Source organism: Ovis aries, chromosome 3 (genome assembly GCF_016772045.2).
Source record: "Ovis aries strain OAR_USU_Benz2616 breed Rambouillet chromosome 3, ARS-UI_Ramb_v3.0, whole genome shotgun sequence".
NCBI lineage: Eukaryota > Metazoa > Chordata > Mammalia > Artiodactyla > Bovidae > Ovis > Ovis aries.
This window is the reverse complement of record NC_056056.1, coordinates 131,195,054-131,222,861: the sequence shown is the minus strand read 5'-3', so window position 1 is coordinate 131,222,861 and position 27,808 is coordinate 131,195,054. Positions and strand designations below refer to the sequence as shown.

The 27,808-nt window shown below is 41.0% G+C and overlaps 1 protein-coding gene across 1 annotated transcript; it reads left to right on the top strand.

Annotated features, from left to right (window-relative positions):
* Window positions 1-200: 200 nt before the first annotated feature.
* On the top strand, window positions 201-27,770 carry NDUFA12 (NADH:ubiquinone oxidoreductase subunit A12). The gene is given in 4 exon segments (NM_001145188.1): window positions 201-303; window positions 1,121-1,203; window positions 6,342-6,429; window positions 27,507-27,770. Coding segments are annotated over 4 exon segments (438 nt in total). The 5' UTR covers window positions 201-217; the 3' UTR covers window positions 27,688-27,770.
* Window positions 27,771-27,808: the final 38 nt, after the last annotated feature.

Genomic DNA, 27,808 nt, shown 5'->3' with positions numbered 1-27,808 from the left:
GGGACGACAATCAAGCTCATCTTCTCTGGAAAACGGGAGGAGGCCACAAGCGGGGGGAGGGGGGGGGTGCGGCTCCAGACCCGCGCATGCGCAAAACCAACTCCGCCTGCCGCGCGTGCTTGGGAACCTTCTGTCGTCGGCTCCCTGCCGCTGAGTGGCTGGTTCCGCCGGTGGGTTTTTCCGCGGCGCGCCGGGGAGGCGGGGCCTGCAGGACAAGATGGAGTTGCTGCAGGTCCTGAAGCGCGGGCTGCAGCAGGTCAGCGGCCACGGTGGCCTCCGCGGCTATCTACGAGTTTTGTTCAGGTAGGCGGCCAGCCATGCTCTTGGCTTCTGGGACTGGACTTACCCTGGCTGGTTTCTTGGAAAGGGGTTCGGGCTTGGGTCACCTTGGAGAATCCAACTCTTCTCAAGGACAACCGGCCAAGTCAGCCTGGCTTCCCCTGGGCGGAAGTCTGTCCCGGGGTCTCCCGGAGAAGGGATCAAAGCCGGCTGTAGAGACAGAGCTGAGACATAGCGGTGCGGACATGTATGGGCTGCGCCCCTGCTCTGCTTCCTGGAGAGTAATGAGCCTGCCAAAAGCTCACACTGTGTGACCTTGGGAAACTTTGGGGTTTTTTTTTCCCCTCCTTCCCTGGCCTTCCCTTTCCTTCCGTGTACTGTAAGGAGTTAAAACGAAGTGATTACAATTTTCCCCGACTAGTCCTTCAACTCGGTGAATTGGACGAGCAGCATCGTCCGGGGAGACGGAGTTGGAGACCTAGAGCCTAATGAAAGAGCCAGGTGTTCGAATCATTTTAAGATGAAACACTTTAATTTCCAGGTTTCCTGAAGTTTTTTTGCTAACTTCAGTGCCTCAGACCTAGGGATAATAGATTTTTAAAAGTAGTCTTGTAATTTGAAGGTATTGGGTCTATATATTTAGTGTATTTAAGGCACATCAGTTGGCTCAGTTTCTCTTCTCTTGTGCTGGAAGTATACAATCAGTGACCATATCCAGCATCTTGTTTTTCTCCTTGGCACAGCTGCCTGTGTTTGTGAAAGTTAATACTCTCTCTTTTTACCCATGTGTTGTAGATAAAGAATCTTTCCAAAATGTCTGTTTTCTTTTGGACATTCCCAGGGCAAATGATGTGAGGGTTGGCACATTAGTGGGAGAAGACAAATACGGAAATAAATACTATGAAGACAACAAGCAGTTTTTTGGTAAGTGCAGTATTTTGGGTTATAAGTAATGGGAATGAGATTGGGATTTGATTTTACTTTTTCCATAATGTATTTTTACAAGGTACTTGTAAAAGGATGAAGAACTCAATAGAAAAAAGAAAAAGATAGGAAAAGAAAATTAAGCCACCAACAAAGGCATGAAAAGATGTTCATTCTTACTTTTTATTAAAAGAATACATGATTTTTTTTTCAATTTTTATTGAAATATAGTTGATTTACAGTGTTTCAGGTATACAGCAAAAGGATTCATGTATAGGTGTATAAATACCCATATTCTTTTTTTACATTCTCTTCCATTATAGGTTATTACAATGTATTAAGTATAGTTCCCTGTGCTATATAGTAGGTCCTTTTTGATTATCTATTTTATGTATAGTAGTGTGTATATTAGGAGAAGGCAATGGCACCCCACTCCAGTGCTCTTGCCTGGAAAGTCCCATGGACGGAGGAGCCTGGCGGGCTGCAGTCCATGGGGTCGCTGAGAGTCGGGCACGACTGAGCAACTTCACTTTCACTTTTCACTTTCATTCATTGGAGAAGAAAATGGCAACCCACTCCAGTGTTCTTGCCTGGAGAATCCCAGGGACAGAGGAGCCTGGTGGGCTGCCGTCTATGGGTTCGCACGGAGTTGAACACGACTGAAGCGACTTAGCGACAGCAGCAGCAGTGTGTATATTTAAAATCTAAATTCCTAATTTATCCCTCTCATCCTCACTTGTAATTACAGAAATGCAGCTCAAAAAACAGTGTTACCTTTTTTCACCTGTTGAATTTTGAAGCATTTGCCAATCTGATAAATACTTAGTGGGGAAATGCCGTAAGAGTATATACATTAGGACTTCCCTGGTGGTCTAGTGGCTGGGACTGCATGCTCCCAGTGCTGGGGGCCCAAGTTCAATCCCTGGTCAGGGAACTAGATCCCACATGCCCTAACTAAGAGTTTACACGCCACAGCTAAAGATCCTGCATGCCACAAGGAAGATTGAAGATCACATGTGCCATAGCTGAGACCTGGTGTAGCCAGATAAATAAATAAATAAATAAATAAATATATATATATATATAAAAGTATACACGTCAGTACAGTCCTTTTGGAGGACAGTCAGTAAATTTTCTTAAAATTTACATTACACATATCTTTTGTCCCAGCAATTCAACTTCTAGGAATCCACCTTAAATATTCTTGCAAACCAAAAACAACCATTGCAGCATTGTTTTACTACTAAATTCTAAAAGCAACATTAATTTTCCATCAATTGGATACTGATGAATTGCATTTTTTTATAATACTTTGTTGTTATTAAGAATGATATAAACCAGTACATTTTATATAGAAAGATGTCAAAGATGTGTGTAACACAAGAAACTCCAGATGCAGAACAATTTGTTGCCTCACAGGAAGAAAATTAAGCTTTTTGTGTTCATATTCCAAATGCTGGAAGGAAATACAAGAAACTTAGAAGTATTCTCAGATGGTAAGGTTTCAACATTTTGTTCCTCCATGTTAAAACTTTGTAACTCTGAAGTTTACTTAATTAATGTCTCTCAGCCCCAGCTTCCTCATGTTATAAAGTAGCATCATAATAATATTTGCCTCATGCTGCTGCTGCTGCTAAGTCACTTCAGTCGTGTCCAACTCTGTGACCCCATAGACAGCAGCCCACCAGGCTCCCCCGTCCCTGAGATTCTCCAGGCAAGAACACTGGAGTGGGTTGCCATTTCCCTCTCCATTTGCCTCATAAACTTGTATAAAAAATAGATTAAAAGTGAATGGGAGGAGCTTATCCAAATGTAGAATTTATCAGCCTCAACAAGATTAACACTGTGGGTCAGATACTTCTCTGTTGTGAGGGGCTGGTCTGTGCATTATGGAATGCTTAGCATCCTTGGCATCGACCCACCAAGTGCCAGAAACACTTTGCTTCTGCAGTTGTGACAACCAAAAATGTCCCCAGACTTTGCCAAATGTCCCCTGGGGGACAAAGTTGTCCCCTGTTGAGAACCGCTGGTCTATTGCTCGGGCTGTAAGTGCTCAAAAAATACTATACTACTGTTGCTATTACTATTACCTTCTTGAAGTGTTGGGAATTTTTTGCCATGTGCATTTATTACTTTTATAATAAAAAAATTATCTTTTGATTGAGATTAAAAGTATCAGAGAGGGAATAATTAGTCTTCATCCAGGGGGAAAACTGATAAGGTGAAATATAATGGCCTTGAGTGCCATATGCTTTCTGAACACATATAACAATCATTATCTACTTTAATATTTAGCATCTACTGGAGGTAAGCACTTTAATCCTCCCCTCCCTCATTTTACAGAGGAAACTTGGTCATGGACCTTAATAATATTTTTAGGAATATATAAATCACGTATCCATGTGTGATTGCATTGGATGCAAGTTGGTCTACAAGGGGTAAACAGCGATATCCTAACACTCTGTAACCATGATTTTTTAATATTTAGGCAAATCATAGTTCTAGGCCTGCAAATGATTTTAAGAGATTATCAAAAAGCTGTTTTTTTCTTTAATAGAGAAAAAAACTGAGGCCCAAGAAAATGTCTTATCCAGAAGGAACTTAATTAAATAACAGCTAGGTAATGGCAGAGCCCCAGGCCAAAATTCTTTCTATTCATCGCTTTGTTACAAACTAGTATGATATTAAATTTCCTTCATTTTTTCCCCTTTTCTTCTCTCCATTTTTGCCTCACATTGGAAATATCTTTCAGTTCAGTTCAGTTCAGTTCAGTTGCTCAGTCATGTCTGACTCTTTGCGACCCCATGAATTGCAGCACGCCGGGCCTCCCTGTCCATCACCAACTCCTGGAGTTCACTCAAACTCATGCCCATCTAGTCGGTGATGCCATCCAGCCATCTCATCCTCTGTCATCCCCTTCTCCTCCTGCCCCCAATCCCTCCCAGCATCAGAGTCTTTTCCAATGAGTCAACTCTTCATATGAGGTGGCCAAAGTATTGGAGTTTCAGCTTTAGCATCAGTCCTTCCAAAGAACACCCAGGTCTTATCTTCTTTAGAATGGACTAATTGAATCTCCTTGCAGTCCAAGGGACTCTCAAGAGTCTTCTCCAACACCACAGTTCAAAAGCATCAATTCTTCGGCACTCAGCTTTCCTCACAGTGCAACTCTCACATCCATACGTGACCACTGGAAAAACCATAGCCTTGACTAGATGGACCTTTGTTGGCAAAGTAATGTCTCTGCTTTTTAACATGCTGTCTAGTTGGGTCATAGCTTTCCTTCCAAGGAGTAAGCATCTTTTAATTTCATGGCTGCAGTCACCATCTGCAGTGATTTTGGAGCCCCCAAAAATAAAGTCTGACACTGTTTTCACTGTTTCCCGATCTATTTCCCATGAAGTGATGGGACCAGATGCCATGATCTTAGTTTTCTGAATGTTGAGCTTTAAGCCAGCTTTACTTCTGCTAATTTAAAAAATGATGTATTTTGTTGTAAAACATTGAAACTTAGTGTATGAAGTGAAAAAGGAAAGCTTCCTTGTCTCATAGTTTTACCCCATTTTAATAGTATAATATATATATTTCAAGATTCCTTGGTACATGTGTAAACATTCATTTTTTAAAATTATGCATGTTGTTTGTAAACTGAAATAATTTTACATAAAAATCATGAGTCATTTTCCCCATAGTAAGTTGAAGGTATCTACAGCATTCTTTTCTGTTTGAACACTTGTTTTGTGTTTTCTTATTTTACAAATTTCCACACCATTCTTTTTAATAGCAACACTGTATTCCACTGTATGGAAGAACCTGTATTTTCTTGAATAGTTCACTGTTGGTAGACACATTGCCTTCAGCTTTTTGCTGTTAGAGACAATGGTGCAGCGAACTTGATTGTAACAATGTCCATGTTCACTTGTTTAAGTATTCCAAGAGTAAGTTCCTGTAAGTGGAATTGCTGAGTCTGAGTATGCACATTTAAAATTTTGCGAAGTATAGATTATGAAGTTGTTAAAGCCCAGCTCTATCATGGCATCATTTTGCTTATTGGCTTAAAATTCATTACAGGGATGAATGCAGTATTCCCTTTGTGGGGGTGAGGGCAGTGAGGAAGAGATGAAAGAAATTAATGTTTATTATGCACTTACGTGCTCGATACTAAACTAGGTGTGTGTGTGTGACATTTAATTTTCATAACAATGTTAAGATGTGGGTATAATCATCCACTTTTAATAGATAAAGAAACTGAGGCTCATAACTTGCCTAACAGCCACTGATAATAAATGACAGTCTTGTATAGCACAGGGAACTCTACTTAACACTCTGTAATGGCTTATATGGGAAAAGAATCTTAAAAGAGTAGAGAGAGAGATATATATATAAAACAGATTCACTTTGCTCTACACCTGAAACACATCATTGTAAATCAACTATACCCCAGTAAAAAGTAAAAGAAAAAGAAGTGACGGTGTTCATTAAAATACAGGCCTTTGCCTCACAGTTTTGTAAGTTGTGGTTGGGCAGTCAGCTGTTTCATAGAAATTTGTTAAAACATGCAGCCATACTATTTTGATAACATGAGCTGTTCTACTTACCTAACCATCATATATAATGTTTGCTTATTATATAATAACCACCAATTTCCTAAAGAATCTCTGATGGTTATTTAAAAATATTTATATGGAAACCTGTAGCTCAAGTGTGGTTGCTGTGAATACGTTTCTCTTGCCCCAATTTCAGGAGGAGCACTTTTCTCTCCTGAATACCCAGAATGACTGGGAACATACTCCCCTTCCCTCTCTTATACCTGCTTGGCAGGGGACCTGGGGAGGGGAAGCAAGGGTTCTGCACTGTGGAAAAGGCCTGAGCTCCACCCACAGAGTGAGTTCATTGCCCTAGAGGGGTTTTCCTGAGGTGGCCTCTAGGTTTTTGATAAACCATGCCATGTACTTCTTGAGTTTACCTTCAGTAGTACACTCGGGTCTCTATAGTTCTTTAACTTTTCTCTTACATAAGAGCATATAAAAGTCTTTTCTTAATAAAAAGATTATTTTGATACTATGCAATTACGCTGTTTTAGAAAGCTGGTCTTTATCTCCTCACATCTCTCTAAACTACACGTTGATTTTTCCATCCAGGCCGACACCGATGGGTTATATATACTACTGAAATGAATGGCAAAAACACATTCTGGGATGTGGATGGAAGCATGGTGCCCCCTGAATGGTAGGCTGCATCAGCATTTTATTTTATTTAAATTGGCAGTATTACACAAATATTTGTCTAATTTATATTCCTAAGTTAATCGCTGGTGTTCTGAAAGCATCGGTCCCAATTGTGATGGCCATGTGACTAGTTATCCTAGAACTTAGTAGCTTAAAACAACAATAAGTATTTATCGTGGAGTTTTTTGGGGTCAGGAGTTCAGACAAGACAGAGCAGGGATGGCTTATCTCTGCTCCAGGATGTCCTAGGCTTCAAGGAGAAGACTCAGAGGGCTGATGCTGGAATCATCTTGTTACTGATTACATCCCATAGACCCTGATTGAGATTGACTCAGCACAAGCTTTATTCACTGGCCAAAGAGTGGAGAAGCAAGAACTATGTTCACAGATCAACTTCTTGCCTAGGTAGCAATAGTTTTTGTTCAGCTGCTTGGTCGTGTCTGACTCTTTGCGACCCCATGGACTGCAGCATGCCAGGCTTTGCGTCCTTTACTCTCTTCCCAAACTCTTGCTCAAACTCATGTCTGTTGAGTTGATGATCCCATCCAACCATCTCATCCACTGTTGCCCCCTTCTCCTGTCCTCAGTCTTTCCCAGCATCAGGATCTTTTCCAGTAAGTTGGCTCTTTGCATCAGGTGGCCAAAGGATTGGAGCTTCAGCTTCAGCGTCAGTCCTTCCAATGAATATTCAGGAAAGGATTGATTGGTTTGATCCCCTTGCAGTCCAGGGGACTCTCGAGAGTTTTCTCCAGCACCACAGTTAAAAAGCATCAGTTCTTCAGTGCTCATTCTTCCTTATGGTCCACCTCACACATCTGTACATGACTACTAGAGAAACCATAGCTTTGACTAGATGGACCTTTGTCAGAAAAGTGATGTCTCTGCTATTTAATACGCTGTCTAGGTTCGTCATAGCTTTTCTTCCAGGGAGCAAGTGTCTTTTAATTTCATGGTTGCAGTCACCATCTGCAGTGATTTTGGAGCCCAAGAAAATTGTCACTGTTCCCATTATTTCACCATCTATTTGCCAGGAAGTGATGGGACTGGATGCCATGATTTTAGGTTTTGAATGTTGAGTTTTAAGCCAGCTTTTTCACTCTCCTCTTTCACCTTCATCAAGAGGCACTTTAGATCCTCTTTGCTTTCTGCTATTAGGGTGGTGTCATCTGCATATCTGAGGTTATTGATATTTCTCCCAGGAATCTTGATTCCAGCTTGTGCTTCATCCAGCCCAGCGTTTCTCATGATGTACTCTGCGTATAAGTTAAATAAGCAGGGTGACAGTATACAGCCTTGACGTACTCCTTTTCAATTTTGAACCAGTCCATTGTTCTATGTCTCGTTCTAACTGTTGCTTCTTGACTTGCATACAGGTTTCTCAGGAGGCAGGTCAGGTGGTCTGGTATTCCTATCTCTTTAAGAGTTTTCCACAGTTGATTGTGATCCACACAGTCGAAGGCTTTAGAATAGTCAATGGAACAGAAGTAGGTGTTATTTGGGAATTCCTTTGCTTTTTCTCTGATCCAGCAGATGTTGGCAATTTGATCTCTGGTTCATCTGCCTTTTCTAAATCCAGCTTGTACATCTGGAAGTTCTTGGTTCACATACTGTTGAAGCCTAGCTTAAAGGATTTTGAGCATTACTTTGCTAGCGTGTGAAATGAGTGCAGTTGTGCAGCAGTTTGAACATTCTTTGGCATTGCACTTCTTGAGATTGGAATGAAAGCTGACCTTTTCCAGTCCTGTGGCCACTGCTGAGTTTTCCAAATTTGCTGGGCTGTTACTGAGTGCAGCACTTTCACAGCATCATCTTTTAGGAGTTGAGATAGCTCAGCTGGAATTTCATCACCTCTACTGGCTTTCTTCGTCATAATGCTTCCTGAGACCCCATGCCTCTCCAGGAGACTCTCAAAACACAGGCAGGTCTGGCTCAGTCTCTGCTCCTTTCCCTGGGGTCCTGGTGCACACAAGGTTTTTTTGTGTGTATTCTCCAAGCATCTTGGGCTGGTATGAGGTTTGATTTTAAACTCGATTGCACCCCTCCTACCATCTTGTTGCGGCTTCTGCTTTGCCCTTGGATGTGGGGTATCATTTTTTGGTAGGTTCCTGTTTATTCAGCAGCTAGTTGCAATCTTGGTGTTCTCGCAGGAGGAGATGAGCACATGTCTTTCTCCTCCTCCATCTTACTCAATCAGTGGCAAGAGGGATTTTATTTTAAAAAGTAAAGACACAGGGAGGAGGAGTGAGGCTAATGATGGGGGGCATATGCGTTAGTCTGCCAGGTAAGGTAGGGCTCCCCCCATCCTCAGGGAGTGGGGTGCCACTCCCTTTTTATCCTTTTTTTGTTATTAATGTCTGGTCATCACTGTTGGTAGGGGTGCCATTTAATATGCAAATATCATAGAAATCAATGTATAAGACGACTCAGGGTTATTATAGTTGGAGGTCAGATTCACTGGTTGGTCTCATCTGGTTCCATCTGAGTTTTTGCTTGTAGCTTCCTTTCTTATCTCTGGACCCTTTAACTTAAAAATTTATGTTCACTTTTACTAAACGTGTGGGTGGAGGTAGTGGCTTGTTTGGCTGGTTTTAAGCAAGGACAACCTGGCCGAAGGTGGGGATTGGAGGGTTTGAGCAAAGACCTGGAGCAGCTCTGACAACAGTCTGGAGATATGTTATCTCTCCGTCTGGCAGTTGATGCTGGCTTTTAGCAGGGGGCATGGCTGAGTGTTGGGTTGGAATACCCTCAGGTAGCCTGAGCCTCCTCAGGCAAATGCTCTGAGAGGGAGCGCCAGGCAGAAGCCATATTATCTGAGTTGGTGTTGGAGTCATCCAGTACTGAGTCTGCATTCCCTTGGCCGAGGCAGTTAGGAAGCTCTGTTCATGTTTAACAGGAGAGGTGTCACCAATCATATTATATGTTGGGTTACATAATGCGTGGCTGTCTTTGAGGAAAAACAGGGGGCTGTAGTATCACTTAGCCATAGTGAAGAGAAAGGCTGAAAGCACTCTGGCTCTGATCTTATTCAGCAGTTCAACTTAAAGCACATTCCTTAACCTCTCTGGAGCTTGGATTTCTCATCTGTTAAATGAGATTCCCTCAAATTCCTTAGGTCTCTAAAAACTATGATTTTCTATTTTTTTAATGCAATTTCAAATCCTTGAATTACCAAAATTTTAATTAAAATAGTTCAAAAAAGTATTTATTTCGTAGATTGCTGGTTGATATACTCTAGAGATCCTTTCTAGAAGATCCTGGTCTAGAAAATTTTACCAAAAAAAACCACACCTGAAAATAAAGTATCAGGTTAATTGTGATCTTTTAGTTGAACTTGATCATCAGAAATAGTTTTGGGGCTCTACTGAGTAGAAACTGAGATAATCTCATAGTATTCACTTTCATTCTAAAGGCTCAAGTAGGAATTTAGGCACTGAGTGAATGGCTGAAGTGCCAGGGGTTCTGGGCGTTACAGTGAGCTGAACGTACGCACTCCATCAGTGAGGGCAGCGTGCTGCTCCCTCTCCAGCTCCACCAGGTGGGGATCCAGCCATGGGTTTCCAGATACGAGTTTTCAAGAGAAAGTGCAGATCTGCACTTCTTTATGAGATTTGTTTTCTGTCTGTTTTGAATGTTTATTCTAAAGATGCCTGTCAGTTTAGATATAGCACTGTCCAGCAGAAGTTCGCGTGATGATGGAAACGTCTGTAGCTACGCTCCCCAGTGGGGCTTTCCTGGTGGCTCAGTGAGTGATGAAGACTCCCCCTGCCAGTGCAAGAAACGCAAGTCCGATCCCTGGGTTGGGAAGATCCCCTGGAGAAGGGCATGGCAACCCACTCCAGTGTTCTTGCTTGGAAAGTCCCGTGGACAGACGAGCCTGGCGGGCTACAGTCCATGGGGTCACAAAGAGTCCAGCACGACTTGGCAACTGAACTACAACAAAACCACCAGCCGCATGTAGCCCAGAGCGCCTTGAAATGTGGCTAATGTGACTAAGGAAGTGAACTAATCTAATATCTTATTTAAATTGAACAGTCTACTTGACTGGACAGAGTAGTTTTTTTGTCTTTTTAAATATTATGTGAGCTAGGGAAAATATGTCTATAAGGTTTCACGTACATACAGTTCTCAACTTGTGGCCCACTGTTTGGACTCCTTAGGACCATTTACTCCTGTCAGTGATGTGGTTTGAAGACTACGGTATTGGAGGGTGTCTTTAATAAAACTCATTGGCTCTTAACATGAGAAAGCAGCACTGAATGTTACTTGAGGCTGGGTTTTGGTGCTCTTTTTAATGGGAAATAATAATCTATGGTCTCTTAAAATGTGGTTAGCTATAATTTTAGGTCTGAAGCTATCTGCCTTCTCTAAAGGGGCATTCTGTATGTCAGGGGCACTATTTGAGACCACAGTCTCAAAGTGGAGTGTTGGCTTTAGATGACGAGGTATCCTGCAGTTTTCATTTATTTGGTTGATTGTTTTGGGGAGGGGTTGGTCCTGAGAGTGTGTAGAAGGTCTGTGGGCTGTTGTTCAGACGGATGGCCATCTCTTTTAGAGTACCTGTCTAGATTAGGGGTTGGGGGAGGGGATTGATTTAAGTTATGTGGGATGAAACACATCTTAAACCATTAAATAGTTAAAAATCTGAAATGATAAGTACTATTCAGCCAAGCCAGTCCTTTATATATAAGATCTGAGATCACATAAAAAAGAAGCTGAAAGCTGTAGAAGATAACATCACCTGCTAGGGTGCCGCCTGAGGGCAGTTGAGAATACAAAGCTGGGTTTCTTTGTGGAGTGGAGCCCCCTAAGTTCTGAGCACCTTTGATGACCCTTGTTTGTAAAGGAAGCTTAAAGGCTTGTGATGAGTCTTCTTTGGAGAAAGCGGTTTGGATTAGCTCAGCTGTTTGTTTCTCAGAAACCCCTTTTCTGAGTGAGTGCAATACGTTGTAGAACTCTAATCTTACCTTTGATTTGACCCATGAGTAAATCTGAAGTTGGGTTGACTTTTCTTTCATTAGAGAGCCAGGTATTATGTGTAGAGTAATGAACTACAGTCTGTCATCTTGATTCATTCAAATACTTACAGTGGAAAAACAGAAAACCTATGGCGTACCTAACGGGTGCCAAGAACAACTGTGGGCTCTGAGAATACAACAAGTGAGTGAAACAAAGCCGTTGCTCTCATGAGAGGAAGCAGAAAAAAAGCATGTTATGTATTTTAGGAAACAGTTAATAAAAGGGAGCTGATACTCATAAAGAGTGAGGACCTTCTCTCATGGGGGAGGTGGCTGTTTGATACAGGGGTTAGGGAAGGCTTCTTGAAGAAGTGACAGTTGAAAAGGGGAGGGGATTGAGGTGGGGGAGGAATGAAGAGTTCCAGACAGCAGAAACCACAGGTGCAAAGGCCCGTTGTATCTGAGATATATTGCTTGTATTCAAAAGAACAGCAAAGTGGCCAGTTGGGCTGGAATGGAATGAGTGAGGGGAAGATGTCAGGAGACTAGCTAGCTAGGGCCTACAGTAGCTACATACATGCGGATCTTGTAAGTCATGGGTAAATCCTTTGGCTGTTTTTTTTAAAGTTCTTAGAAAGCCACTGGAAGGTAAGATAAGGAGTGTGATCTGTTTTACAGGTTTTAAATTTTATTGCTTCGTTTAGTTTTGGCTGGGAGGGGTCTTCTTTGCTGTGCGTGGGCTTTCTCTGGTTGCAGTGTGTGGGGGCTTCTCATTCAGTGGCTTCTTGTGTTGTGGAGCACAGGCTCTCGGGCACGCAGGCTTCAGTAGTTACAGCTTGCGGGCTCTAGAGCATGAGCTCAGTAGTTGTGGCACACAGGCTTGGCTGCTCCCTGGCATGTGGGATCTTCCTGGACCAGGGATCGAAACAGTGTCCCCTGCACTGGCAGGCAGATTCTATCCACTGTGCCACCAGGGAAGTCCTGTTTTACAATTTTTAAAAAATTGGGAACAATCCCAAATTTTCTGAAAAATTCCAAGTACTTGAATCATTTCAAAATAAGTTTCCAAAATTATGTCATATTCCAACAGAATTAACTTTGGTATATAACTCCTACAAACAAGTACATTCTCCTACATACATGGCTACGATGTAACATCAAAGGTAGGAAATTAAGTGATACACCACTGCTGTTTCAGGCTTCATCAGTGTTCCCAACAGTGTCCTTTGTAGCGAGAGGGTCTGGGCATGCCTTTCGTGTAGACCCCATTTCTCTCTAGTCTCTTGGGCACTGGATTGGTTCATCAGTTTTTCCTTGATTTTTATGATCTTAACACTTGGAAGATTGCAGGCCAGCTGTGTTGTTGAGTGCCCCTCAGTGTGTTTCCTCATAACTCGATGCGAGCTATGCATCTGTGGCAGGAATGTCACGGAAGCAATGTCAGGTTCTTCTTGCATTTTATTAAATGGCTTCTGATTTCCCCATATTTCTGTAGTCTAAAGTTACTCATTTTCCCTTTACAATTAGCATTTTGTGGGGAGAAACTTTGAAGTTATATAACTATCCAGTTACTCAAGAAACTTCCATTTATTTATAGCAGTATGAACTGTTACTTTAATCAGTGGGTTATAGGCCATTAATGGGCTGCCCAGGTGGCACCAGTGGTAAGGAATGTGCCTGCCCACGCAGGAGACATAAGAGATACAGGTTCCGTCCCTGCATGGGGAAGGTCCCCTGGAGGAGGGCACGGCAACCTGCTCCAGGATTCTTGCCTGGAGAATCCCCGCGGGCAGAGGGGCCTCTGTCCACAGTGTGGGCTGCAGTTCATAGTGTTGCAAAGGGTCAGACACAACTGAAGCAATGTAGCAGCAGCATAATCTGTTAATATAATTTGTTCTTTTATTGCTCAAATTGAACAAATTTGACCAGTAGGAGTCCATTCAGTCTGCATTTGTGGACCTTTTAAAACATCTCCAGCATTCTTGGAGCGCATTCTTTCTGACAACACTTTTTCCAGGTTCATCTATGTTTTCCCTGCCCCACCCATGAAAACAGCCATTTCTTTGAGGAGCCCTGTGTTTGTGTTGTTTTCTGGCTATTTTTCAGTATAGTATTTAGAAACTATAATAGTATCTAAGTGCAAGGTATGCTCACTGCTGTTGGGACATCACTGCTCCCAGGCATTCTCAGTGGACAAGCTTACTTGGCTCTAACAACTGTGTGTATGTGTGTATATATCTATATCTCTGTCTTTTTTAGTCTACATATTGAAAACCATGCATCCACAGCAATGCCACTGAATCCAGCCCAACACCTCAGGTTATATTCTAGTTTTTCTCTTTCCATATTTCTGTTTCTTCTTTTTTTAAATAGAGTTACTTATTTGATGAATTCCACTCTGTGTATTGAACTTCTCATTGCTTCCTTCCCACTCCCCACCTCTGAACGCCCTTCTTACCCCGCTTTGCTTCCAGCACCCCACATAAGCTTGGCAACTCCCCCTACCTGCCCACGTGGATGCCTTCTTGTCCCCGTGCAGGCTCTGCCACCACACTCCTCCTCTCCACCCACTGTGCCAAGCAGACAGATGCTTACTTTGCTTAGCCCCAGCTGATGGCTCTTGGGGGCTTTCCTGGTGGTACAGAGGTAAAGAGTCTGCCTGCCAGTGCAGGACCCACAGTAGACGCGGGTTCATTCCCTGGGCCAGGAAGGTCCCCTGGAGGAGGAAACAGCAACCCCTCCCAGTATTCTTGCCAGGGTTATCCCAGAGGATGGACAGAGGAGCCTGGTGGGCTGTCTAGTCCCTGGGGTCACAGATCGGGCACAGCTGAGCACACACACACCGTTGTCTACTCCTGTGTAACAGATTTTTCAACTTTAGTTTAAAACAATAAACATTATCTTACAGTTTCTGTGGGTAAGAGTTTGAGTGCAGCTTAGCTGGATGTCTCTGGCTAAGAATCTCTCACAAGGCCACACAGAAGACACCATGTGTTTGCTGTTGTTGTTCATTTGTTCAGTGGTGTCCGACCATTTGCAACCCATGGACTGCAGCACGCCAGGCTTCCCTGTCCTGAGAGTTTGCTCAGACTCGTGTCCATTGAGTCAGTGATGGCATCCACCCATCTCATCCTCTGTTGTCCCCTTCTCCTCCTGCCTTCAATCTTTCGCAACATCGGGGTCATTTCTAATGAGTCAGCATCAGGTGGCCAAAGTATTGGAATTTCAGCATCAGTCCTTCTAACGAATATTCAGGGTTGATTTTCTTTAGGATGGTCTGGTTGGCTCTCCTTTCAGTCCAAGGGACTCTCAAGAGTCTTCTCCAACACCACAGTTCGAAAGCATCAATTCTTTGTCACTTAGCTTTCTTTATAGTCCAACTCTCACATCCATACATGACTACTGGAAAAACCATAGCTTTGACTATATGGACCTTTGTCGACAAAGTAATGTCTCTACTTTTTAATACGCTGTCTAGGTTTGTCATAGCTTTTCTTCCAAGGAGCAAGCGTCTTTTAATTTCATGACTGCAGTCACCGTCCACAGTGATTTTGGAGCCTAAGAAAATAAAGTCTGTTACTGTTTCCATTGTTTCCCCATCTCTTTGCCATGTGAGGCTGCAGTCATATTGAGGTTTACATTTGGAAGGATCCACTGTCGAATTCATTCACGTGGCTGTGGACAGAGTGGCGGCAGCTGGTTTTCCCAGAGTTACAATCAGGAGCAAATGAAAGGGAGCACCGTAGTTGGAAGCCTCAGTCTTTTTAAACCTTATCTCAGAAGTGACACCCCACACTGATGCTGTATTCTGTTGTTTAGAGTTGATCCGTCGGGCTAGCCCACACTCAAGGAGAGGTGTGTTCACCAGGAGGATGTGGTCATTGGAGGTCATCTTAGAGGCTGCCCACCACAGAGACGCATTTTGAAGTAAGATGGACTAAACTGGATTTGCGGATAGATTGGATTTTGAGAGAAAAGGGTAGCTTCAAGATTTTGGCCTGAACTACTAGTGGTATATTATCTGGGAAGAGGAGAAGCAGGCAGGATGGGAGAAGCAGAATTGGGAGGCGTAATCAAGAGTTCCATCTGAGTTGTCTGTTAGACAGCCAAGTGAGTATGGTGGGTAGATAGTTGAAAACATTAGTCTGAAGGTCAGAATAGAAGTTGGTGCTGGAGATAGGACTTCAAGTGTGATTTCACCTAGCATAGTATGCAGTTTTCATAAATTATGGGTAAAAGGGTTGAGAGACTCTGATCTTCGGTTAGATATCTAGCTCTGTTACCCTGGAAACCAGGTTAGATTGTATCAGTCATATTGCTGGATAAAACTGATCCTTGATTGGCAAACTGCATCTGGATTGAGAGGACTTACAAATGCCTGATGAGTTAGCTATGTTTGGGCTCCCCTGTCTTGTTGCTCTTAGAGCCGGTATGTCCCTGCTGGGAACGGCAGTCCTGAAGCTGTGCCTGTGTAGTTGTTAGCGGAGATGTTAGCTTTTGTGGACATGAAGCTTTAAAAGTCAGGGCAGCTCCGGCACCTGCCTCGTGTGGCTCTCACCTCCCTTGAGCCTGTGCTGTGTCATCTAGAGAGTCAAAGATGGATGTCTGGGTGAGCCATGTCCCCTGGAGGAACTACTGCAGAGACTCCCGGTGGAAGGAACACCTGACGTGTCCCTGAGCTCCGCAGGCTGTGGTCCCTGTGCCCGGCCCTTCTGATTCTCAGGGGCCCTCTGTGGCCTCTGACAGTCTCTGTTGAGTAGTTACATAGTCTCACCTGGGGAAGGATTTCCCTTCAGAGGCATACTTTCAGTGTTTTTGGTAGAACCAGGGCGTATTTTTAATGAGCTTGTGGCTCACTTAATGCTCCCCATCCTTGTGGTAACATGAGAAATTGTGTGGGAAAATGAGTTCATTTTGTCAGTCTTGTCTCAAAGCTTTCATTTTCTTTGAATGTGTCAGCAGTCGGTAAGGTCTAGCAGTAGATAAACAAAAGGTATCCATGGTGGTGCAAACATCTTGGATGGGCAGTGGAGCCACTCGAACCTTGAAAATTAAAGAAAAAAATTATTGCCTAGAGCCCAGCGCAGCACCCAGCTTACAAACAGTTCATGCCATTGAGTGACTATTTATTGAGTACCCCACTATGTTTCAGGTACTCATGGGTTTGTACATTTATACAGATGAAAATATGTAAGAGCCTGTCCTGGAGTTTATAGTCAATTAATGAGTACTGGCTGGTAGACTAATACTGTATTGTAACTTACTATCTGTTACTTTTCTTTGTTACAGTACCTTCCTTTTCTTACCTGTTTTATTCATTTAAAGTGAAAGTGAAGTCACTCAGTCTGACTCTTTGCCACCCCATGGACAGTAGCCTACCAGGCTCCCCAGTCCGTCCATGGGATTTTTCCAGGCAAGAGTACTGGAGTAGGTTGCCATTTCCTTCTCCCAGGGGATCTTTCTGACCCAGGGATCAAACCCCAGTCTCCCGCATTGTAGGCAGGTGCTTTTACTGTCTGAGCCACCAGGGCAGTCCTTGATTCATTTATGGGGTCAACGATTAGATTTTAATTTCTCCTTTAACTTGACTGAATAGAATACTCAAAGTCTTTATTTCAGTTGATTACAAATACTGTCTTATACTATTTTGGAGTACCCTTAATTTTATCTTTAAGTTAGCTAAGTGCCACCGTCTATACAGTAATGCACAATAATGATTATTTTCATTTTTATGGTAGTAAACCAATTAAATAATCAGTATCCTCATGAAATCTGACACGATAAAATGTTGAATACCAATGGAAAGAAAATTCGGGCAGTTTTTTTGCATAATAGTATAAAATTGCTGTTTTCATTTACATCAGGAGAAACAAAGTTTTGTGTGTGGTTTGAAGTATTTGAACTCTGAAATCCTTGGAGCCAAGTTAAAAAAGAAAAAACCGTGGCTTGCCTGGATTTTTCTTTACTGTGGATATACTTTTTTCCCACTTGGTGGCACCTTCTGTTCATTTTAAAGTAACATGTCCTTCCTTCTTCCATGTAGTGCACTGGTCTCTCCTCCTCATATATTAATTTTTCTTATTAAAATTAATGGTTAAATTACTCAAGTAATACATCAGTACTTTTTAGAAGAAATTATAGCTTATGTTCAGAAGTTTTCACTTTTTTTTTTTTTTTTTTTTTACAGAAAATAATTTGTCCTTGAAGATTTTTTTAGTGCCATGGTGACACTGACAATGGTTTTTCTCCTGTAGGGTTAATTTATTTAAGATGCCTGACACAGTCCATAGGGTTGCAAAGAGTCGGACATGACTGAAGCAACTTAACATACACACAACGTCATTTTAGTCAGCTTTTTTTTTTTTCACTTGACAGAAGATGTTCTAGAAGCCTTTGTAGAGAAGTGAGGTAGCAGGTGGGGAGGATTACCTGGAGGTGATTACTTGGGGCTTGAGAGACTGGGTGGGTGGTGGTACCTTTCATTAGGATGGGAAGACTTGGAGAAGGGTAGCCTGTGAGGGTGGAGGGTAGGAATCAGAAGCCTCCTTTTTGGATGTAGGAAATTTGAGATAACATGCCAGAAATCCAAATGAACAATTATGTTAAGTAAACAGCAGGATAGATGAATCTGTAGCTTAGGACAGAGGTCAAGCCAGTAAAGAATAAGTAGTTACTAGCAAAGTAAGGATGGAGAAGGCAATGGCACCCCACTCCAGTATTCTTGCCTGGAAAATCCCATGGACGGAGGAGCCTGGTAGGCTGCAGTCCATGGGGTTGCTAAGAGTTAGACACGACTGAGCGACTTTCCTTTCACTTTTCACTTTCATGCATTGAATAAAGAAATGGCAACCCACTCCGGTGTTCTTGCCTTGAGAATCCCAGGGACGGGGGAGCCTGGTGGGCTGCCGTCTATGGGGTTGCACAGAGTCGGACACAACTGAAGCGACTTAGCAGCAGCAGCAGCAGCAGAGTAAGGAAGACAAGAGAGATTAGCATTTCAACAATCATAGGAAGTCTAACTGTGTTGATTTTTGCTGAGAGGTTAAGTAATAAAAGGACAGAGAAGTGTCCATGTGCATTGGGCAGTATGAACTTCATTGAATCTAAATGGAATCTGTTCTTGAAAAAAATGTGAAGAGATCAGAAAAATTTTTTTAAATCTGTTAGATGGGCAGGGATAATTCACATACACCCCTAAGAAGCAACCACTGTCAGCATTTGCCACATTTCCTTTAGTCTTTTAAAATAAATGTTTATGTTAGTTGTGTTCCTAATCATTCAGTTTTACTTACTGTTTTTTTTCAGTCTATAATATAAGCAATTTTCCCTGTTATTAAAAAGAATCCTTATAATCATGATTGTAAAAATGTACAGTTGTTATAGAAAACTTGGAAAATCCATAGATGGACAAACAAAAATAAACTAATTCCTTAGCCAATAAATAAGCACTGTTAAGATTTTGTTCACTGATTGAACAGATACCAGTTTGTTGGCTTTTGAGTAGAGAAGGAATATGTTCAAAGGACCACAAAGTGGAGAACAGGTTGTTGTTTATTGGTCGCGTCTTCTTTAGAAGATTTGTGATTATAAATAACTGTATATAGGTAAATGTGTATATACAAATATATTTATTATATACAATATTTTGTTTCTCTTCCCCCTCCCCTCACTTAATATAGCACAAATGTTTTCACTTAATATGCTGCTTGTCAGTTTGAGTGTTTTAGTGTAGAGGGGCTTTGAATATAGATAGGACTAATGGCAATTTGGGTTTAAAATGAATATTCTATTAACTATAGCTGCAAACTTTAAAATGTAGTTGCTCTTAAGCTTTGAGGATTTGTTTATGAATAGGATAGCAAGATTAGTAACTTGAATACTTGTGCATAAAAATAAAAAGCAATTATATTCTCTCGTTCTTTGATGAATGGTTAATAAACGCTAATGGAAAGAATTACATTCTCCTAAGGAGTTAGCGCTGGGGAAGGAAATGGCAACCCACTCCAGTGTTCTTGCCTAGAGAATCCAAGGGATGGGGGAGCCCTGGTGGGCTGCCGTCTATGGGGTCGCACAGAGTCGGACACAACTGAAGCAATTTAGCAGCAGCAGCAAGGAGTTATCTCCACTTGCAATGTTAGTTAATTACATCCCTTTAAGCATTTTAGGGCACATTTATAAATGTAATATATTTGATTTTTTAAAATATCTTCAGATGCCCAGTGTAGGTAGGTTAATGAATCTATCAAGCAAAATGTTCCTAAGCCCTTAAATGACTCTTGTTTATTCAAGCCAAAAATTTAAGGGTCCTTTTAAACTCTTTCTCTAGTAACTATTCTATCAGCATGTTCTTTCTGCTTTATTTTCTGAATATATCCCATGCCTAATCACTGCGTCTATGGCTGTTGAAGTGAAGTCACTCAGTCGTGTCTGACTCTTTGCTACCCCATGGGCTGTAGCCTACCAGGCTCCTCTGTCCATGGGATTTTCCAGGCAATAGTCCTGGAGCGGATTACCCTTTCCTTCTCCAGGGGATCTTCCCAACCCAGGGATCGAATCCGGGTCTCCCGCATTGTAAACAGACGCTTTGCTGTCTGAGCCACCAGGGAAGTCCCAGTCCAAAACACAGTAATGTCTTGCCTGGACTTCTGCAACCACTTGACTGGTTGGCTTACATTCTTACAATATACCAGTATTCCCAACATACTGAGTGATCTAGTGTGTGTGTGTGCACACACACGCACATGCAGTTGCTCAGTCGTGTCTGACTCTTTGTGACCTTATGGGCTATATAGCCAGCCAGGCTTCTCTGTCCATGGAATTTTCCAGGCAAGAATACTGGAGTGCATTGCCATTTCCTACTCCAGGGCATATTCCTGACCCAGGGATCAAACCTGTGTCTTCGAATGTCCTGCATTGGCAGGCAGATTATTTACCAGTGTGCCACCTGGGAAGATGATTAAGTGATTAGAGTGGCTATTTTAAAATGTTAACTCAGATTATATCAGTACTCTGCTCAGAACTCTCCATTGGTCTGCAGGGCTTCCTTGATAGCTCAGTTGGTAAAGAATGAACCTGCAATGCAGAAGACCCTGGTTCGATTCCTGGGTTGGGAAGATCTGCTGGAGAAGGGATAGGCTACCCACTCCAGTATTCTTGGGGTTCCCTGTGGCTCAGCTGGTACAGCATCCACCTGCAGTGCGAGAAACCTGGGTTCGATCCCGGGGTTGGGGAGATCCCATGGAGAAGGGAAAAGCTACCCATCCCAGTATTCTGGCCTGGAGAATTCAAGGCACTGCATAGTCCGTGGGATTGCAAAGAGTCGGACATGGCTGAGCGACTTTCACTTCACTCGGTCTGCAAGGCCATATGCCATCCTGGCCCTTCCAGGTCTGTGTGCCCTGCCCAGTTCACCACCCTGCTGACTCTTGGCTTGGTAACCACGTTGGCCTTCTGGCTTTCCCTCACGGAGTGACCACACTCCTACCGCAGTTACTTTGCACGAGGTGTTTCCCCAGATTGCACGGCTCATGCCCGCAGGTGGTTCATGTGTCTGTCCCAGTGACTGCCCTAGCTGAAAGAGCCCCGTCCTTCTCCCATGGCTCGTTTCTCCAGCTGCCATGCTTCTTGGTAAGAATCTTGTCCACTGTTGTGTTGCTAATGCCTAAATCAGTGTCTCACACATAGTAGTTGCTCGGTAAACTTCTGCTAGATGAATGTGGACATACTGTTTTACTTGAAACAACTGTTATTTTGCTTTTTGGATACAGTAATTTTATTTGCTTCTGCTAGCTGATCCAAAAATGGTATATCTGCACTTTTTTTAATAGCTTTTGTATGAATTTGAAGCTGTAATATATTTACCTCTGAGTTCCACTCTAACTTCAGCCTGTCCTTTTTAATATCTTGTCCCACTGAATCGTATCTTAGTCTTTTAGAATATTATTTTCCTAAATAAATGGCCGTCTCTCAATGCCAGAGAATATTGTCTTCCTCTTGATACACCTGCCCAGTCTGTCCTTCTTCAGATAGTGTTGTATAAAATACTCTGAACTGAAATCATTGTTACTCAGTACAGTGGGTTTTGCAGGTTATTTTCAAAGTAGTTCCTTCCTAATGTTTATTTTCTGTTTCAGAAGATGAGTATTAGGTGGCTATGTTTTAAGGAACTATAAACTGCATGTTTACGTAGATATTTAGGTGTTACAGAATATTGCTTTATAATAAATAACACATTTTATTCACTATTCAGTGTAACATTTCACAAAGATGTGTTGTTGTAAAATTTCATACCTGATTGTGGAAATAAACTGGGTAGTTTGGTGAACAAAGAACTACTCTGCAATTTCCAGACAGAATCTATTTGATGTTCACAGGTTATCGAAGTCTAAAATGTGCCACACAGAGTCATATGTAGAAATTTCTGAGGTTTCTAAATTAGAAAAACAGTTTGAACCTTTCCTGTGTAACTATAGTGAAAGACATTGTGCTGTGGAGGTGACATAGGAAAAATTTCCATTAAGGTAGACTGAGAGAAACAGTCTGTCTGCTACTAAAACATTCAGTACTTAAAAGAGAGTGATTTTTTTTTTTTTTTAAGTGATGGCATAAAGTGGGATGAAATGGAGTTAGAAGAACCTACTTATGAAAAGTGAAAGTGAAGTCGCTCAGTCGTGTCCGACTCTTTGCCACCCTGTGGTCTGTAGCCTACCAGGCAAGAATACTGGAGTGGGTTGCCATTTCCTTCTCCAGGGGATCTTCCCGACCCAGGGATCGATCCCAGGTCTTCCACGTTGCAGGCAGACGCTTTAACCTCTGAGCCACCAGGGAAGCCCTATAAGAACCTACTTATAGTCTCACATAAATGACAGATGACTTCAAGGAGGATTTGAAACCCTGCTAGTTGTTTTGAATCTCTAGTTGTTTTGAATTAGGATTTTAATTTTTAATAGCTTTCTTTTGTCTTACAAAGTAGTACATGTCTGTTACAGAAAATTCAGAAAATAACGAAGCAAATAAAAGTAACCTATTATCCTACCGCACAGAGACAAACTACTGTTGATATTTTGATATATATTCTTCTCATTTCCCCTTTTCCTATGCATATATATCCGTTGTTTTTGTTTTTAATGTAAGTAGATTTTTTAAAGTGGTAGCCTGTGTTTGAATCCTGGCTTCACCATCACGGGCAAGTTATTTTTAAACTCTTGGTGCTCTGGTTTCCTGATTTATTAAATCAGGTTAATAACATCTGTCTCATAGAGTTCTTTTAAGAATTAAATGAGTTAATATTTATAAATTGTTTAGAACAGTGCCATGACTTACACTTACAAATGCTATCTAGTATCTCAGTAAATTAAGTAAATAACCTGCTTTTTAGGCTTAACATTTGGTGAGCATTCTCTGTTAACATAATATTTACTAAGGCATTAATCTTCCGTCATATGGATATGCCCTGAGTTAAAGTATTCCCTATATTATTCTTGGTTTTGTTCTTTCTGTGTTTTTACTGTTATAAGTAAAACTTTGGTCAATATCCTTGTATGTAAGCGTTTATCCACACAACCTAGTTTCTATGGCACATTCCTACAAGTAAAATTGCTGAGTCCGGAAGTGTACATGTTTTGTAAGTGTTTGGTACCTATTGCCAAATTTCCCTCAATTGACGTTCTCAGGGTAAATACATTCACAGTATGTGAGTTTGATTTCTCTATAACTTCACCAATACTAGATATTATTTTATTTTTAAATCTTTACCAGCTTAGCAAGTAAAAAGTTGTATCTCGTTTTAATTTTTATTCCCTTGGTTAAACTTTTTTGTTGTTTATCTTTTTTCTTTTTATGACTCATCTCTTAACATCATTTATCTGTTTTGCTATTGAATGTTTAACTTTTTCTGTTTTACAGTGATAGATGAACTACTTTTCTGTATATTTCCCCGTTTCTTTTATTTTTCAGAGTTTTAGGACATAAACATACTTCAATTTTTATGTAATAAAATTACCGTTTTTTTTCTTTATGGCTTTTGGACTTTGATGTTAAGCTCAGAAATGGGCCTTCATATTCTGTTAGTATCAATACATCTTATGAATATAAATATTCTTTAACTTTTTTCTCAACAAAATTGTCATAGCATAATTTATTGAGAAAAATTTACTTTCCCCAATAATTTGATATGCCAGCCTTACCTTATACATCCTTAAGTCTAGGGGTTTTTGTTCTATTTTTGTACTTTTGTACCAAATTCTTAGTACAAAGCTTTTGTACCAATTTTTATATTGTTTTAATATCTGTGACTTTAAAGTCTGGTATTGCCAGCCTTCCTGATTGTTGTGTTTTCAAAGTGTTCTTAAGATAGGCTTGCAGCTGATCCTTAGAATTATAATTGTCAAACCCTATTGAGATTTTGATTCAGATTGCATTTAATTAAAAACAGTAATTACTGAGCTAAAGAAGTTTGAGTTGGCTATCTTGTAATGAATTGTCTTTGGTTTTTATTTTGTTAAATATATCAATCTTATCCCATGGTTGGACGGATCTCAGGATTTTGACAGATACTTAAGTGCTATCATCATCCCGGCCAGTTTTCATCTGTTGCTTGTATTTAAGCTCTGATCAAGATGTTCTTTTCAGCTGCTGGGAAATTGTTCAGGCCTCAGCTGTGTGACATACATGCTGTGGGGCCTTGGGAAGGTGGTTTCAACTCGTTTCCTCAATTTAAAAATACAGAATGCTTAGTATTAATTTAAGTGATGGAGTGATATGCATGAGAATGTTTCATAAACTAAAGTGAGATGGAGTAATAATAGTTTTAGTATAATGAATATTCTTACCTCAAAAAACAATCTGGAGGGGTTTGTGTGGTTTTTCTTAGTCTGTTTTTTGAAAAGTTGAAAAATCTGTTGTTTCTAGGCTCAGTGATGTTAGGTAAAAATATCTGAAACATGAACACAGACTCCAGCCTTGATTCCCAAAGTTAATAATGTCTTTTATCCAAGGAAAAGATTCAAAACTGCCTATATTTTTGTTGCTGTTACTTGTTAATGTTTTATTTCTGAAAAGGAAAATTAAACTTTTTATCTTTATTATTAATAGCCATCTTAAAGATTGTTTACCATCTTACAATCTGTTTTATATGGTGTATATTTTTATTTCTTAAATTTCCTATTAGGCTGTTTTATTCTTTCTTCAGAAATAAATCCCCCCATTTTGTACTTACAGTGGCTAACAACCTCAAACTTAAGTGAAGTAGTATGTTTTCAAAGAAAGAAAAGGTCGTCTTTTCCTGTTCCTTTCTACACTTCTTTTTGTGTTCCAGTCTTTCTGTTTTCCTCATTAACAACTGAAAATTGGATCAACCACCTGTGGGATTTATTTCCACTTGAGTTGTGTTGTAATTATGGTTTAGTATCTTTGTTATTAATTTTTACATACTTGAATATATTTGAGTACTAAGTTTTTCCCAAAGTGTAATCTGTTTTCATTACAAATATTTATCTCTTTTGTATTTATAACTTTTTGCCTTTCTGCCAGTCTCCTTATTTATAGTCTTACTGACTTTATCAAGTTTAAGTTTATATTTTGTCCTGTAAGGTAATAACAGTGATATAAAATTGAAATGGGTCTGATACCAGCTCAACCAGTTTTTTAGGCAGTACTCTTAGTCCATTGGTGCCTTTAATTAATTGGAATAAAAATGACCCAAATGAAAACCTGTTTGCACAAACTCTTCGGTGTGAAAATCTAAAAGATATGGTTTCTTTAGGCTTTATTTAATAATATAGTTATAACAGAAGGGTTATATTAGGCTGCTGCTAAATCACTTCAGTCGTGTCCAACTCTGTGCGACCTCATAGACGGCAGCCCGCCAGGCTCCTCCGTCCCTGGGATTCTCCAGGCAAGGACCCTGGAGTGGGTTGCCATTTCCTTCTCCAATGCATGAAAGTGAAAAGTGAAAGGGAAGTCACTCAGTCGTATCTGACTCTTGGCGACCCCATGAACTGCAGCCCACCAGGCTACTCCGTCCATGGGATTTTCCAGGCAGGAATACTGGAGTGGGGTGCCATTGCCTTCTCTGTATATTAGGCTAGCAGATTATAAACATTTTCTTATTTCTTGTAGCTTCTTATTCTAACATAATGAGAATAAATTATTGTTTACTCATTCCCTGCCTCCAGTCAATAGTCTTACTAGATGAACATTTTCAGATTTTATCTGTTGGCGGTAAAAGTTTCTTTTAGTTTTCTTTCCTTTTTTTGGCCTCACAGTGCAGTTTGTGGTATCTTAGTTCCCTGGCCAGGGGTTGAACCTGGGCCCTTGGCAGTGAAACTGCTGAGTCCTAACCGTTGGACCACCAGAGGATTCCCTCCTCTTTTAGTTTTCTGTCTCATTTTAGCATTTTCTGTCTCTGTGAGCTCTCAGTTAAGTTACTGAATAGGCGTATAAAAGCTTTGGACTCTGCTTCTTTAAATATCATTTTAACTTTCAGGAGTCTTGATGACAATTATTTGAATAAAAATGGCTCAGACAGTAAAGAATCTGCCTGCGGTTCAGCAGATCTGGTTGCAGTCCCTGGACTGGGAAGATTCCCCTGGAGAATTCCATGGACAGAGAAGCCTGGCAGGCTACAGTCCATGGGGCTGCAAAAAGTCAGACATGACAGAGCAACGTTTGTTTGAACACACTTTTTTGTAGTTAGGCTGACTCAAAAGGCGAAAGTTAAATATTTCTGCTGTGCCTTAACTTACATAAAACCCCTTGGTAAGTAAGAGCTCTGGTTTTCACAGCTAATCCCTCCTTCAGGTGGCTAGTGGAGCCTCTCACCACCGGTGTCTCATAATAGTCATGGTTTATTGGTCCAGGTTACTTTCACTAATCCCCATTTTCCTTTGGAGGATGTAAGAGAGAAAGCAGCCCGGTGGATTCAGGCTTCCTCATTCTTCATTGTGTTAGCTGGTCATGATATAATTATCTTTAGACACAAATACAGCAACTATAATAATATTTTATTGATCTTAGACAATTACCTAGCTGTATCTGTCAATTACTGTTAGCAAATATTCTTAAACTTACATAGCATCATGCATTTTTCTCATTAGCTTTAGTCAGTTATTTTACTGAAGCTTCCTTGACTGACTTGCCCTTTCCTCTCTAGCTGGATAATCCCCTCACCCCACCCCAGCCCTTTTTTTCCCTAGGAGCTGCAATTCTGTGCCTGTCACCTCATTCCCTTTTCTTATAGAGTCATCTTTGTCTTATGAGCTCGGGGTCTTGTTATGAATTCTCTCTCCCCTTCCTTTCCCATATAAATTCATCTTGGTTTTCTGCTCAGTTCTACTGTTTGTCCCTTGGACTTAGTTTCTTTCTTTTCTGTTATTAGAGAGTTTTCTGTACTCCAAGGAAACGCCCGGCTTCCTTCTTTAGGCCAGATTTCTGGCACCTCCCCCCAAGTATCTTTTTACAAACACTTGAAGCTGAAACACTCCTGAACTTTGGGCTGTAGTTGAACAATTTTATTATAACAAACTGTATGTCCTCTAGGGCTCAGACTTAAGCTTTGACTTAAGATGCATGCAGAGACCCTCTTCTTCGACAGGAGCCTGAAGGGTTTCAAACTAGAGCTTCATGAACCAGAGCATCCTGAGCATACTGAAACTGCGGAGGCAGCCTCTAGCATCTAATAGAATAATGCTGTACGTCACCAGTTCTAAACTACGTTTTTATATCTAAAATTAAGATACATGTTATAATCAATAGTGCCACAATTTAATTAGCAGCATCTTCTTTTCTTTCTTAGTGATACATAAAATAATGGTGTATCTTAAAATTGATGGGGTCCTAGATTTGATGACTTATAATAATCATAAAAACAGTAGCTAACATTTGTTGAGTGCCTACCATGCACAGGAGTTTTTCTAGGTATTATCTGATTTAATCCTTATACTTTTCTTAGTAAGAATGTTCAGATGAAACAACCAAGGCATAGGAAGGTTCAGCTAGTTAGTGATAGAGCTGAGATTGGAGCTCAAGCAACATAATAACTCGAGAACTGCTCTCTTACTCTCCTCCTCCTACACTAGGCTGCCTCTTCATAACTGTCTTTTTTTTTTCTCTCTCTCTCTTTAAGGCATCGTTGGCTTCACTGTATGACTGATGATCCTCCAACAGTAAAACCACCTACTGCTCGTAAATTCATTTGGACAAACCATAAATTCAATCTGAGTGGCACTCCACAACAGTACGTACCTTATTCCACCACTAGGAAGAAGATTCAGGAGTGGGTCCCACCTTCAACACCTTACAAGTAAAGACAACGAAAAGCAATTTACGTGTAAAATATGGGGCTTTTCCTATAATTGTAGTGCTTACTGTTAACTTGATTAAAGTTATTTGATTAAGCAGCGTCTTTTGTGCTTTTTTTGCCCTTAA